Source organism: Cervus canadensis, chromosome 17 (genome assembly GCF_019320065.1).
Source record: "Cervus canadensis isolate Bull #8, Minnesota chromosome 17, ASM1932006v1, whole genome shotgun sequence".
Classification (NCBI taxonomy): Eukaryota; Metazoa; Chordata; class Mammalia; order Artiodactyla; family Cervidae; genus Cervus; species Cervus canadensis.
This window is the reverse complement of record NC_057402.1, coordinates 27,521,201-27,536,728: the sequence shown is the minus strand read 5'-3', so window position 1 is coordinate 27,536,728 and position 15,528 is coordinate 27,521,201. Positions and strand designations below refer to the sequence as shown.

At 37.1% G+C, this 15,528-nt stretch overlaps 1 protein-coding gene across 2 annotated transcripts in view; it reads left to right on the top strand.

Annotated features, from left to right (window-relative positions):
• Positions 1 to 15,528, top strand: part of G2E3 (G2/M-phase specific E3 ubiquitin protein ligase) — a 65,272-nt gene that overhangs the window by 38,682 nt on the left and 11,062 nt on the right. Inside the window, exons 7-14 of one of the 2 annotated variants that reach the window (XM_043489818.1) lie at positions 538 to 606; positions 835 to 941; positions 1,612 to 1,728; positions 5,369 to 5,493; positions 5,819 to 5,948; positions 7,050 to 7,357; positions 9,171 to 9,352; positions 15,284 to 15,456. In XM_043489818.1, the coding sequence (XP_043345753.1) occupies positions 538 to 606; positions 835 to 941; positions 1,612 to 1,728; positions 5,369 to 5,493; positions 5,819 to 5,948; positions 7,050 to 7,357; positions 9,171 to 9,352; positions 15,284 to 15,456 (1,211 nt within the window). The remainder of the gene's footprint in view (positions 1 to 537; positions 607 to 834; positions 942 to 1,611; positions 1,729 to 5,368; positions 5,494 to 5,818; positions 5,949 to 7,049; positions 7,358 to 9,170; positions 9,353 to 15,283; positions 15,457 to 15,528) is intronic. The other variant, XM_043489819.1, reaches the window with a different exon arrangement.

Here is a 15,528-nt window from a genome sequence, read left to right as displayed (position 1 = left end):
TAATATGTGCTATTCCCTTTCCTTGTGTCATCTTTTATCCTATTTTCATGGAACATCTCTATTTTTTACAAACTTAACTTTGACCTTACCATTCCTGTGACATTTTTGCCAAGCTCTTAAATAAACTTCAGTACTTCTTCTTTCTCTTACTGTATGTACTTTTCTAAAAGTAGTTTTATACTGTATGCCTACTCACAAGAATTCCTTGGAACAGAATCTAAGTCATTTTATGTTTGTTTCTGGTACAGGCATAGTGTTTGGCACCTATATTGTGGGGATTAAATATTTATTAAATAAATGTGTGCTTCTAGTTTTTAAATTGAGAATTGGCTACTCTTTCTCTTGAATATCTTCTGCCTGCTGCTTCTGTATTTGTATTTGTTGAGGCAGTAAGAATGGGTTTTATGCTTCTTCCTTCTTGAGAAGAAAACTAACAGGTTGAGTTAAAAACAGAACCAAGGATGCTTTATATGTATCATTTATTTAAACATCCTTCCTAGATTAAGTAACCAAAGATTTTTACTGTTTTATTCACAGAGAGTGATGGACAACACAATTTTTGGGAACAGGAATGACATTAGATACAAAAGGTTGAGAAACACATGGGTGAGAGATGTAAAGAACAGTCAATTCATTGGCTTAATATTGTTTTCCCACTGGGAGAAATATCTCCAAATTTTAGCAGTGGGATAACTTAGTTTAACAAAGTTTATGAACCACTAACATAAATAAAATTTCATAATATATTGTTAAAAGTAGCACATGTTCTGTTAGCTATATAATTCCTAACCTGATAATCTTAATTAACCATGTATTTTCTGTTTTCCACTGTAGGTGCAAGCGATAAATGCAGGAGTGTTTTTCTTTAGGTGCACTATATGCAATAATAGTGATATATTTCAGAAAGAAATGTTGAGAATGGGAATTCATATTCCTGAAAAGTGAGTTACATTTAGCCTTTTGATGAAAACATATTTTAAATGAGGAATTTAATGAAAATGGAAATAGTCATTTATATTGATTAATTACTCATAGATAAGCAGCCATTTCAAAAAGGGAAATGTAAAGCCTGCCCCACCACCACTTCCTTCTCCTCTTCAGATTGCCAGTTCTTGGGACCAGGCACTGTGACTTAACTGTCTCATTAGTTGTTAATAGTCTCTTAATAATTGTACACCTCACTTGTGTACCATATTCATTGAATATTACACAAGTATAATAGGCTTTGGACTGGTATGTATTAATTATATGAGAATCAAGATGTGGTTTAAATTTAAAGTGTATGAGAAGAATTTTCTTAATATTTAAAGGTGAGAAATCCAGAAATAGTGGTACTAAACTTGAAATTTTAAAAATTGGAAGTGAAATATTAAGAGAAATACAAGTTTCAGAAAATTTCTACTTAATTTTTCATTTAACATTTGAAATTCATTGAGAGTAATGAACTGTAGGATAAGATAACATTAATGGATTTATATTTTGAATTGAATGATCCTAAAAAAGAACAAATTTTATCCTTGTTCCTAAGTTTGTAACGAGTTTATTTTTAGATTGATATCCTTTTATGTAACATTTAAGGCCAAAGTCCATTTTACATTGCTTCGTTTACAGAGATGCATCTTGGGAATTAGAGGAAAATGCTTACCAAGAGCTTCTGCAGCACTATGAGCATTGTGATGTCCGAAGATGTCGTTGCAAAGAAGGGCGAGACTATAATGTGCCTGATAGGTAAATGGGAAAGTTCACATGTACTTAGTGTCCATTTTTAAACCTTCAACTTGAGAAAGTAGGTTTCCTAGTTAGTGAAGTATTTTGCTCTTAGGGTGTTTGAAGTTTTAATCTGAGATGAGGTATGTTTATTAAATATTTATTTGCATATGTTTACAGAGAAATTACTGCAGCTGGCATAATTGTAACTTTTGTGGTATGTTTTCATGAGGCTCTGTTTTCTAGAGATTTACTGTGGTAGCCACTAGCCACAGTTGACAAGTGAGCCCTTGAAATGTGGCTGTTCCAAATTGAGAGGTGTTGTAAGTGTAAAATACACACTGAACATTTAACATGTATCTTAGTTTGCTAGGACTGCCATAAAAAAATACCACAAACTGGGTGACTTAAACAACAGAAATTTGTCTTCTCACAATCCTGGAGGCTCCAAGTCCAAGGTACAGGTATTGGCAGGTTTGATTTCTTTTGAAGCCTCTGTCCTTGGCTTGCACGTGGCTTCCTTCTAGTTGTTGTCCCCACCCCGTGCCTTAATCTTTTCTTCTTATTAGGACACCAGTCATTGGATTTGAACCCCACCCATATGACCTCATTTTATCTCTTTAAAAAAAAAAATTTGTTTTGGTTGTGCCAGGTTTTAGCTGTGTAATCTTCTGTATTTAGTTGTGGCATGCGAACTCTTAGTTGTAGCATGTGGTATTCAGTTCCCTGACCAGGGCCAACCAGGGCCCCTTGCAGTGGGAGTGCAGCAGAGTCTTAGCCACTGGAGCAGAAGGGAAGTCTCCATAATTTTCTATTTCAAGGTCCTATCTCCAAATACAGTCACGTCATGAAGTATTGGGTGTTAGGTCTTCAACATATGAATTCTGGGAGTGATGCAATTCTGCTTTTTTAAGGGAAAAAAAAAAGACCTTAAAATATCTTGTCAATAATTTTTTAAATTGACTACATCAGACAAAAGGTTATATTTCAGAAATATTCAAATCAATTCACTTGTTTCTTTTACCTTTTAAAATCTGATGACTAGGAAAGTTTAAATTATATATATGATTTACATTATATTTCTGTTGGATGACACTGCTCTAGAAGTTGAGAAACTAGATTAATCTGTCAGTATTTGTTTTAGATCACTGTAAAAAAATAAGGCTTGGTATTTGAAATTTATTGATTATTCTTTTGTAGTATCAGTGTACATTGGCTGTAATCTTGATAATCATTTTGTGCCTTCTGTGTACATACTGTGTTGTTGTTGTTTAGTGACTAAGTCATGTACGACCTTTGTCACCCCATGGACTGTAGCCCACCAGGCTCCTCTGTCTGGGATTTCCCAGCCAAGAATATTGGAGTGGGTTGCCATTTCCTTCTCCAAGGGATCATCCTGACCGAGGGATCAAACCCATGTCTCTTGCATTGGCAGGTGGATTCTTTACCTCTGAGCCACCAGGGAAACCCACACACTGTGTATAGAGTATTGGAAATCAAGAGTATTTTTATTTTTTATGATACAGGGTAAAAAGTAATAATTTTGTTGAAATTTATATAGGAAATTTTGATAAACTTTAATATGACAAACTGAAACTCAAGGTGCAGAGCAGAATAACAGGAGCCTTATTTCTTATGGAAAGTGATTTTGCTAGGTGATTTTACTACTTACTTTGCTAAAGGCTTAGCAGCTTTGGAAGGTTTCGCCTAAGAAGCTACTACTGATTTCCTGTTCTAGGCTCGATTTTCCCTTCATTGTGCTTGTTACAATACAGTTGATGTTATTTAAATCTGTCTTTGCCACTAGACTAAAGATTCATTAAGGGTTGAGATCTCATTGAAGATGTTGAGTAATGTGTATTGTTGCCTAAGTTACTTGATCTGGTGACCCTGATTATTCATTTGTAAGCACTAATAATGCCCCGCTCAAGAGTTGTGCTGAGGCAGAGATGAGACTGTATGTAAATGTGCTTTGTAGACAGTAACATGCTTTAGAGTTCTAAGAAGCAATATGTTCATTAATATTGACATTTTCTAAATCCATTGTAGGTTATTTTGTTTATAATTAAATTTATTTATTTTTCTTGTATACCATTCGTCACCTAATCCTTTGCTACCAAAGTCAGTTTTCTTTCTGGTAGCTACTTTGCTTTTTCTCCTAGGACACAGATTCTTGGTATCTGAATGCTTCCTTTACAGTCTCACTTCCTGTCATTCTAGTGATCGGAAGGTAATTTTGCTGAAAGGCAGCATGGTATAGTGGTTAGGAGCATGGTCTGAAGTCAGGTAAACTGGATTGGAAGCCTCACTCTGAGACTAGCAGTGTCAGTTTGTTTGGGCATGTGATTTACACCTCTGCTTTGGTTTCTTCTTCTTTAAAAGGTGGTGACTTTTTTCCAACCTTCTAAAATTGTGAGGATTAAACTTTACATGTAAAGGGTGAGAACTGGGCCAGGTGTGTAAGCATTTATGTCAGCTGTCATCTTTCTTTCTCTTCATCCTCTATTGGTAGGATTATCTGGGGAAGAAGGGAGACACAGATGACACAACCCTATACAGCCGTTTCCACAGAGGAGATTTGCCCACACCTAGCAGAGGGAAAGTTCTGCAGCTACCTCGCTGATCACCCACGTGTCCACACATTCAGGGAGTACATCTGTCCCCATATAGACAGATGTACTCATAACCAAACAGAGAGGAGTCTGCACGGCATAACCCACAGCCATACAGAAAGTGTATGCAGACTGGCACACGTCACAGTGCAGTGGGGAAAACGCTGGGAGTGGGGGCGGGCAGGGAACCAATGAGAGAACATGAATGCAGGTCAGGTACTCAGTCTGGATCCTAGTGAGCTGCACAGTATCTGAGGTATCTGAGCAAGCTTATTACAGGAAATAATTCCTTAGTTTGAATAGGAAAGATAGTATTTTAGGTAAGACAATGTATTTACTGAATGCTTCTTCCTTATCAGACACATTGACATAGCAGTCTCCCTGTGAGCATAATCATTTCCAAGTATAAAAGAAAATTTTTTTTCCTTCTCAATCATTTTCTTTCCAGTGTTTATATTCTTGGGTGTATGTGCATGTTCACATTGTTATTTAGCTTGCATATTTTTAGATAGAGAATATTGGACTTCCTTGGTGGTCCAATAGTTAAGAATCCACTTTGCAATGCAGGGGACACTGGTTCTATCCCTGGTCCAGGAAGATCCCACATGCCTTAGGGACAACTAAGCCTGTGTGCCACAATTACTAAGCCCATGTGTAGCAACTACTGAAGCCCGTGAGCCCTAGAGCCCATGCTCTGCAACAAGAGAAGCCACCTCAATGATTAGCCCACGCACCACAACTGAAGAGTAGCCCCCGCTCTCCACAACTAGAGAAAACCTGTGCACAGCAGTGATAAATAAAGAACCAGTAATAAAGAAATAAAAATAAATATTTTTAAAAAGAGACTATTCAAAGAGGGAGATTACAAATGTAATAAATGAAATAGGAAAAAAAGCACTAGGAAAAAGTAATACAGTATCAAATCAGATAATTTTCCTTTCTTTGGTTGTGTGTGTGAGATGGACAGTGAGGCATGTGGTGGTGCTGATGGTTGAAATTAAACTAAGTTAATACTGAGTGTAAATACCTGCTTCTCTTTATGTCCTCAGCAAATGGGAAATAAAGCGCTGTCAGTGTTGTGGTTCTAGCGGAACACATTTAGCCTGTTCCTCACTACAGTCATGGGAACAAAATTGGGAATGTTTGGAATGTAGAAGTATTCTCTACAGTGCAGGTAATATTTTGTAATTCTGAACAAAGATGTTTTCATTTAAATGAATATTAAAAAATTTCCACCTGAATTTCTGTTATGTTGCGTGCATGTGTACTGTGTCGCTTCAGTCGCGTCCAGCTCTGTGCAACCCTATGGACTGCAGCCTGCCAGGCTCCTCTGTCCATGGGATTCGCCAGGCCAAGAATACTGGAGTGGGTTGCCGTGCCCTCCTCCAGGGATCGAACCTGCGTCTCTTACGTCTACCTGCATTAGCAGGTGGGTTCTTTACCACTCGTACCACCTAGGAAGCCGTCTATTATGCTAACATTGGGTTTTAAATCTGTAGGCGAATTCCAGAAAGCCAAAAAACATGCATTACCCAACACTAATGTGGGAATAAATGATTGTTTGTTGGAGGAGTCTTCACCTAAATTATCCAGACAGTCACCTGGAGACCAGCGTAAAGATCTGCTGAGGTATGTATTTTGAATTAGAAAAAAAATATAAAACTTTATTTTGAGAAAATTTTAACAGGGTTTGGCTCTATATACATTTAGAGTATTAGCTGATCTTACTGTAGTTTGAAAGAGTGCTTTTCAAACTATAGTCCCCAACTTGATGTAGAAAGATGATCCATGGGCATTGCCTCTAACAGGATTATTTTGAGTTCATAATTCCAATTACAGATGGAGAAACTGAGGCAGGGAACAATTGAGTTAGTCCATATAATTGTCTGCAAGTCTTGTTAAGACTGATTGCTTGGCCTCATGCTCAGAGGTTCCGATTTTGTTTATCTGCTGTGGGACCCAAGAATTTGCATTTCTAACAAGTTTCCAGATGCTGTACTTGTCTGGGACCACACTTTGAGAATTAATAGTATAGACTAAAAGTACTATTTAGAGGGTTTACGAATGCTAATTAAAATATGTAATCTCTTAAAATTATAGGTCTGTTATGTAGTAAGCAGAGATTACTGTGCTCTACTTTTAAAGGAGCTAGTGAACATGAAATAAGGTGCAGTTAAGCAAATATGGCCAGGGAAGTAAGAGTTTAAACTCTTGGCTCTTCTACCTGAATCTGCTGAATTGATCAAATTTGGGATAGTCATCTGTCACCATTCTTATAAATGATTTATAACATTAGAAGCTTTTAATTTGGTAGAAGATTGGGTAGAGGGAATCAAGAATTTAGAACTAAGCTTATTGGGTTTTGGTTCCCATGGCAACCATTGCCTGCTTTTGGGTGGGAGTTGGGGAGTTTGAAAAGACCCTGATGCTGGGAAAGATTGAGGGCAGGAGGAGAAGGGAACAACAGAGGATGAGATGGTTGGATGGCATCACCAACTCAATGGACATGGGTTTGAGTGGACTCTGGGAGTTGGTGATGGACAGGGAGGCCTGGCGTGCTGTGGTTCATGGGGTCGCAAAGAGTCGGACACGACTGAGCGACTGAACTGAACTTGGGAAGAACTTCCTTTTAATCTTTTCTCTTATTATTTTTTTACTGGCTGTATAATTGCTCTGTCATGTAAAGTACTTTAGAGTACTTACCTCTGTATCTAAATTCATGTTTTATAGGCAAGGCAGCAAATTTAGAAGAGATATCTCAACTCTAATTATAGAGTTAGGATTCCAAGTTAAGAAAAAGCCTAAAAAAGTATTTATCAACAAAGCCAATATCTGGAATAGTGCCTTAGATGGATTCAGAAATCAAAACTTTAATCCTTCATATACAATTGAAATAGTGTATGTTAATGAAAATGATCATTTTGGAAGAGAGCAGCCTGGATCAAAGCAAGAATTCCTAAGTCTCTTAATGCAGCAACTTGAGAACTCACCATTGTTTGAAGGGTCCTTGTCAAAGAACTTGTCTTTAAATTCTCAAGGTAATTATTTACTTTATTATTGTATATACTGAATATGGCATGTGTTAAGAACGATAGCAGGTTAGAATTGATATTCAGTACCTGTAGTCAAAATGTATAATCACTTTGTTAATAAAATAGTGATAAATCACAGAGAAGGGGAGAAGTGATACTTCTAAAATTAATTTTTATAGTGAACATTTTTTATTTAAGAATATCCTATAGCAATATCCTCCAGTGATTCCATAATGAAGTAATTTCTTAAAAATGTACTTTATATTAATTTAAATTCATTTGAATATAATGGCCAAATGCAATGAATAATTTTTTGAGCTCTTTTTGTTTATATATTTGAAATTTGAAATTCGCATGTTTCTTCACAACTAGAATTTGTATAACATAATTTTGGGGTCGATGTATAACAGATTTTTAACATACTTTTGCTTTCAAGAATTTTTTTTTTCCAGAATTATTTATATGATACTTTTCTATCTTCTTTTTTTTTTCCTATCTTTACTTCTGACGGAGAAATAATGTAATTAAAACAGGCATCGTGAAACACTGGTTAATCCTAGCATTCTTTTTTTTAGGAACTTTTATAACCACTTTTGCTGTAATAGGAATTGGAGAGACAGCGAGAAGACATTTCATTCAGTTGACTTCCTTCTATATTTTCTTAAGAATTTCCTCACCATTACCTGAAATAATTGAGAAACTACCAAGGATCATTAGTAGTATGAACAGTACACATAGTTTAATTCTACACTCCCTTTATTTTTTAAAAAAAAAAGGGGGTTCAAGTAATCAGTGTGTTAACTCAAGGCAGTTTTGTTACAGTGGAGAGAGTACGTGGAATTGAAGTCACAAAATCTGAATTTAGTTTGTATACATCTACTTCAGTAGCTTCATATTCTTGGATTAATTGCTTAGCCTCTCTGTGTCTCAGTTGCTTCATCTGTAATATGTGACTACTAATATGTAGTATATAAGATTATTGTTAAGGGAATTTTATTACCATTTCAGCTATTGTTGATGTTACTTATTAATAAATTACTTTGAACACTTTTTAGAAAAAAATAAAGGAAAATTTACATGATATGTTTTTGACTTATCAAAGTAGCTAAACTATTTTAAATGAGACATTAAAAAAATGTTGAGAGCTATGATGATACCTTATAATTAAGGTAGCATATACTGTTGAGAGTAAATTTGTACTGTTTTGTATATCAGCAGCCTTAAAATTGTTCATATCCTTTGGACCACTAATATCATATGTAGGAATCTATCCTAATAATCAGAGATATATAAATAAGAATGTGTAACACATGTTGACTATAACATTGTGTCTCATGTAGTTGAAAAGGTCCTCAAGTGGGGTAACAAGTAATAAGTACATGGTTTACATTGTAGCACATCAGCAAATCATTTTAATGCATTTGTTAACTATAGATTTGAATAATTTCAAATAATATTTTAAAAATTTGCAATAAAGTGGAAAAAAACAGAAGTCAAATTATTTATGTATATATTTATATATACATGAGACATAAATATACCACAGTGTGTACACTGGTTATTACAGAGTGGTAGGTTATAGGTGATTTTATAAAAAGATTTTCTGTATTTACATCTTTTTCTACAACAGAGTGTTACTTTGTATTCAGAAAAAAAATATAGTATACATTATTATAGTGTCTGAATTAGGTTATTTTATGTCTGTCTAAAGCTTGGATTTTTAAATTTCTGATTTATTAATGTATTTATTACATATATATGATGGTTATCATATGTTAATAAAAGAAGTGTATTTGATATCTTTTATCTGTATTTACAGCTCTGAAAGAGAACCTTTACTATGAAGCTGGCAAAATGGTTGCCATTTCTTTGGTTCATGGTGGTCCTTCACCTGGTTTCTTTTCTCAGACCTTATTTAACTGCCTTGCTTATGGACCAGAAAATACCCAACCAATTTTAGATGACGTTTCAGACTTTGATGTGGCACAGATTATGATCAGGGTAAGAAATGTACCTGTTTGTTCAGATGTAGACTGTGTTTTAGTTATGTGTTAGTTGCTCCATCATGTCTGACTCTTTGTGACCCATGGACTGCAGATCTTTAGGCTCCTCTGTCCATGGAACTCTCCAGGCAAGAAAATACTGGAGTGAATAGCCGTTCCCTTCTCTATGTGATCTTCCTGACCCAGGGATTGAACCCAGGTCTCCTGCATTGTAGGCAGATTCTTTACTGTCTGAGCCACCAGGGAAGCCCATGTTCTAGATACATTTGAATATAAATGATGGATCTGCAGTAGAATAATAAATATTCTTTGTGGAGTAGTTAAGGGGTGTAGGTATTTTTGTTTACCAGCAAAGTTAACAATCACTTAACAGATAGATGTAAAGAACAAAAAGCTAGAGATCAAAGTGCCATGCTTAATGTTGATAAGACCGGTTGGATAATGTGCCTTAGATCTGTGGTCAGAATGGCCTGTTAACACTTCTCATAACTAAATGGATTTATCTGCTCTGCCAGAGATGACATAAGGCAGCTTCCTTATTGCATGGTAAAGGTCAGCTGAAAGTGCTCCTTCCTGTAGGCAGGTGGATCTGAAGAGAGGATGGTTACCAGCAGAAAATTTATCTTTTCCTTCTACAGCAGGGAGTTATGAGTGATAGGTGGAGTGAAAGACCAGGCTGACTTTCTTCTCTGGGAAAATAGTTGGGGAGACTCTATTTTTCCTTCCTAAAAAGTGTTGCCATTTATTAAGCCCTGTACTACTCGTGTTATCTGTACAAACTCAGTTTACTCACCGTAATACCCTGTGAGATAAGTATCATTGCCCGTGTGTTATTGGTTTAGAAACTGAGACAATGAAATCCTTTCAACTTTTCCTCCCTTAACCTGTCCCCTACTAAAATAGGCAGGGATCTAAATCTCCACATGCAAAGGCCTTTCTTTCCTAATTCCTTATCTCCTCTGATTTCTGTAGTCACCACTGTATTTGAATTCCTTTCTGCTGTTTTCTTTAATATTCTGTTCCCTGGTACTTTTAACTACTGTTGTCTTTTTAAATACTTCTCCCTACCCCTGAAACTTAGGTAATTTTAGGTAGTGTTATCTTAACAGTCCTCCTTCTATATAATGAGAAGAAAGCATCTTCTCATTCATAACCTTTCTGATGATTTCCAGACCTGTGTTTTTGAGCCCCCAGATTTTTATATCCAGATAAGATCTGGGTCTTCCTACCAAATTGAGCCCAACGTGTTTAAGACAGAAATTTTTCCCAAAATCTGGGCTTTTTGCCTGATTCTCATGTTCTTTTCAAGAGATTTTTTATTTCCAAGTTATTCTGGAGACAGGGTTGTTATCACTCTTCCATACTCTGTTCATCAGTTTGTGTCAAGTCATCTGTCTCTTAAGAGTGGCCTTTCCTTCTTATTTCTAATATGCTTAGTGTATGAAACTTGTATCTGTGTTTAAACAGTTAAGATATTATTCTAATCTTACTCAGGATGATTCTTTTACAAGTACAGGTTTAACCACATTGCTTTCTTCCTCAAGAATCCTAATGGATTCTCATTGCCTACTGAATGGAGTTTAAACTCTTCATTAGGGCCCTTAAGACTTCTAGTTCTCCTCGTGGCTTTATTTAATCTGGTTCTTTGCCAGTGTTTCTTCATTGATTTCAGTCAACAAATGCTGTGTATCCCATACTTGTTTTAACACTGAGGATAAAGTAGTGAACCAAACAAAACTCCTGCCTTCTTAGAATTTACCTATGAGAAGAAAGACAGATAATCAAATATGTAATGTACTGTCATGCAGTAAAATGTATCATAACATAGAACAGAATAAGAAGGATATCTCTTCCAAGATAATGCTTGGGGTATAATAAGTTAAGATTAGGCTAGGCTTTTGTAACAAAGAGACCCAAAAGACAAAAATTCAAAAAAAGGCATATATTTAATTTTTTTCTAAAATCTAGATTTTCTGTGGGGGTTGGTAAGTTATAGCTGTAGGCCAAGTGTTGCCTGCTGCCTTTTATAAGTTTCATAGGCACACACCCACACCCATTTATTATGTGTCTGTGACTGATTTTACACTACAGTGGTGGGGTTGAATAGTTTGGGACAGGCACCATGTGGCCCACAAAGCATAAAGTGCTCTCTGGCCTGTACAGAAATGGCTCCTGTTTTAAAGGTACAATTGTAATACACCAGGTCACCCAGAGAATTGAATTCCTTCCTCTCATTGTATTGGGCACAGTGAAGGACAGAAATGGAATAGACCTAACAAAACATAAAAGAGATGACAAGAGTACACAGAAGAACTATACAAAAAAGATCTTAATGACCCAGATAACCATGATGGTGTGGTCACTCACCTAGAGCCAGACATCCTGGAGTGCAAAGTCAAGTGGACCTTAGGAAGGATCACTATGAATAAAGCTAGTGGAGGTGATGGAATTCCACTTGAGCTATTTCAAATTCTAAAAGATGATGCTGCGAAAGTGCTGCATTCTATATGCCAGCAAATATGGAAAACTCAACAGTGGCCACAGGACTGGGAAAGGTCAGTTTTCATTACAATCCCAGAGAAAGGCAATGACAAAGAATGTTCAAACTCTGAACAGTTGCACTCATTTCACATGCTAGCAAAGGAATGCTCAAAATTCTCAAGCTAGGCTTCAACAGTTCATGAACCAAGAACTTCCAGATGTTCAAGCTGGATTTAGAAAAGGCAGAGGAATGAGAGATCCAATTGCCAATATCTGTTGGATCATCGTAAAAGTAAGAGAATTCCATAAAAATATCTATTTCTAATTCATTGACTACACTAAAGCTTTTAACTATTTGGAGCATAACAAACTGGAAAATTCTTAAAGCAATGGGAATACCAGACCACCTTACTTGCCTCCTGAGATATCTGTATGCAGGTCAAGAAGCAACAGTTAGCACCAGACATGGAACAACAGACTGGTTCCAAATTGGGAAAGGAGTATGTCAAGGCTGTATATTGTCACCCTGCTTATATAACTTACGTGCAGAGTACATCATGCGAAATGCTGGGCTGGATGATGCACAAGCTGGAATCAAGATTGCCAGGGGAAATATCAATAACCTCAGATATGCAGATGACACCACCCTTGTGGCAGAAAGTGAAGAAGAACTAAAGAGCCACTTAAAGGTGAAAGAGGAGAGGGAAAAAGCTGGCTTAAAACTCAGCATTGAAAAGACAAAACTCATGGCATCCTGTCCCATCATTTCATGGCAAATAGATGGGGAAACAGTGGATACAGTGACAGACTTTATTTTTCTGGGGCTCCAAAATCACTGGAGATGGTGATTGCAGCCATGAAATCAAAAGATGTTTGCTCCTTGGATAAAAAGCTATGACCAACCTAGACAGCATATTAAAAAGCAGGGACATTACTTTGCCAACAAAGTCCATCTAGTCAAAGCCGTGGATTTTCCAATAGTCATGTACAGATGTGAGAATTGCACCATAAAGAAGGCTGAGTGCTGAAGAATTGTTGCTTTTGAACTGTGGTGTTGGAGAAGACTCTTTAAGAGTCCCTTGGACTAAACCAAGATCAAACCAGTCAATCCTAAAGGGAATCAACCCTGAATATTCATTGGAAGGACTGATGCTGAAGCTCCAGTACTTTGACCACCTGATGCAAAGAGCTGACTCATTAGAAAAGACCTCGATGCTGGGAAAGAATGAAGGCAGGAGGAGGAGGGGACGACAGAGGATGACATGGCTGGATGGCATCACCAACCCAATAGACATGATTTGACCAAGCTTCAGGAGATGGTGAAGGACAGGGAAGTCTGGCGTGCTGCAGTCCATGGAGTCACAAAGAGTCCGACATGACTTAGCGCCTGAACAACTCTCATTGTATAATCATTTAGGATATTGTCTTCATAGCTGAAATATGCTCTTAAGGGAGAAAGTGAAAGAGTTCAGGGAAATGTAACACATTTTCACTCATGTTCTATTGGACAGCTCTTAGTCACATAAGGCCACATGTAGCTGTAAGGAAAGTTTTGCCATATGCCCAGCTAAAACTCAGGGTAGTGGGTTGGGAGGATGAGATAACACATAGCCAACTACTAGAGTGTGAAATGCACATGACACCACCCTTATGGCAGAAAGTGAAGAAGAACTAAAGAGCCTTTTGATGGAAGTGAAAGAAGAGAGTGAAAAAGTTGGCTTAAAGCTCAACATTCAGAAAACGAAGATCATGGCATCCAGTCCCATCACTTCATGGCAAATAGATGGGGAAACAGTGGCTGACTTTATTTTTCTGGGCTCCAAAATCACTGCAGATGGTAATTGCAGCCATGAAATTAAAAGACGCTTGCTCCCTGGAAGGACAGTTATGACCAACCTAGACAGCATATTAAGAAGCAGAGACATTACTTTGCCAACAAAGGTCCGTCTAGTCAAGGCTATGGTTTTTCCAGTGGTCATGTATGAATGTGAGAGTTGGACTATAAAGAAAGCTGAACGCCAAAGATTTGATGCTTTTGAACTGTGGTGTTGGGGAAGACTCCTGAGAGTCCCTTGGACAGCAAGGAGATCCAGCCAGTCCACCCTAAAGGATGGGTGTTCATTGGAGGGACTGATGTTGAAGCTGAAACTCCAATACTTTGGCCACCTGATGTGGAGAACTGACTCATTTGAAAAGACCCTGATGCTGAAAAAGATTGAGGGCAGGAGGAGAAGGGGACAACAGAGGATGAGATGGTTGGATGGCATCACCGACACAATGGATATGGGTTTGGGTAGACTCTGGGAGTTGATGATGGACAGGGAGGCCTGGTGTGCTGTGGTTCATGGGGTCACAAAGAGTCAGACACGACAGCGACTGAACTGAACTGAGAGTGTGAAAGTGAAAGTTGCTCAGTCAAGTCTGACTCTTTGGGATGCTATGGACTTTACTACAGTCTATGGAATTCTCCAGGCCAGAATACTGGAATGGGTAGCCTTTCTCTTCTCCAGGGGATCTTCCCAACCCAGGGATCAAGCCCAGGTCTTCCGCATTGCAGGAGGATTCTTCACCAGCTGAGCCACAAGGGAAGCCCATTAGAGCATGAAGATAGTTTGAAAAGGGTAGTCGGGAAAAGCTTCTGAGATCACAGTAGAGATCTGAAATAAATGACAGAATACCTGGGAGAAGAGTTTTTTGGGAAAAAGAAATGCTAAGGAGATTTTCCATTCAAATGGGATTGACTGCCTTCTATATCTTTCTTTCTCCCTCTGTAACTTTGGTCAAGAGCAAACTATATGAAAGTGCCTGTCTCATAAATGGTCAAGTATTTCTTTGTTTATACAGTTGCCACAAATACTCTTTTGAGTCTGTTCATTTGTATTCAAATGAAATATTTGAAATATATAAAAGTATATTCAAACTATACTTTCTCATTCATGAAATCTCTGCAGATCATCTTTTTTGCCTCTCTAGTCTATGTAACTGTTCTATGTCAATTACTACCTTTTATGTAAATAACTTCCTATATTAAAGTGGAATTTCGACCAGGGAACTCAAACTGGGGCTCTGTAATAACCTAGAGGGGTGGGAATGGGCCGGAGGTGGGATGAAGATTCAAGAGGGAGGGGACATATATACACCCATGGTTAATTCATGTTCATGCATGACAGAAATCAAACCAATACTATAAACCAGTCATCAATCAATTAAAAATAAATATATATTTTTTAATGTGAAATTATAGATTAGCTTTTTTGAGGCAGATATATACAGTATTAAAGTGGATTATCAGACATTTATTCAAGAAAAATAATTATTGGTGTACTTTCACTTCGCTCAGGTGTACTCAAGTATGAAGTGTGAGTATGAAGTAATGTGAAATATGAAATATGTAAATTTCTTTCACAAGTAAAAGAGTACACTGGGTGTATTTTATTCTTCATTACAGGTAAATACTGCAGCAACCGTGGCTGACTTAAACTCTATAGTAAATGACTATTATAAGTACCTAGAGCTTATTGGATGTCTAAGACTTATAACATCAATAAGTGATAAATATATGTTGGCAAAAGACATCCTTGTTTATCATGTAATTAAAAGAGTCCAAGCACCTTTTGAGAGGTAAGTTGTTCATGTGCGAACGATTCCCTCAAATTATATGTTTAAAGTGGTTAATTGTCGTATAGTGTGAGA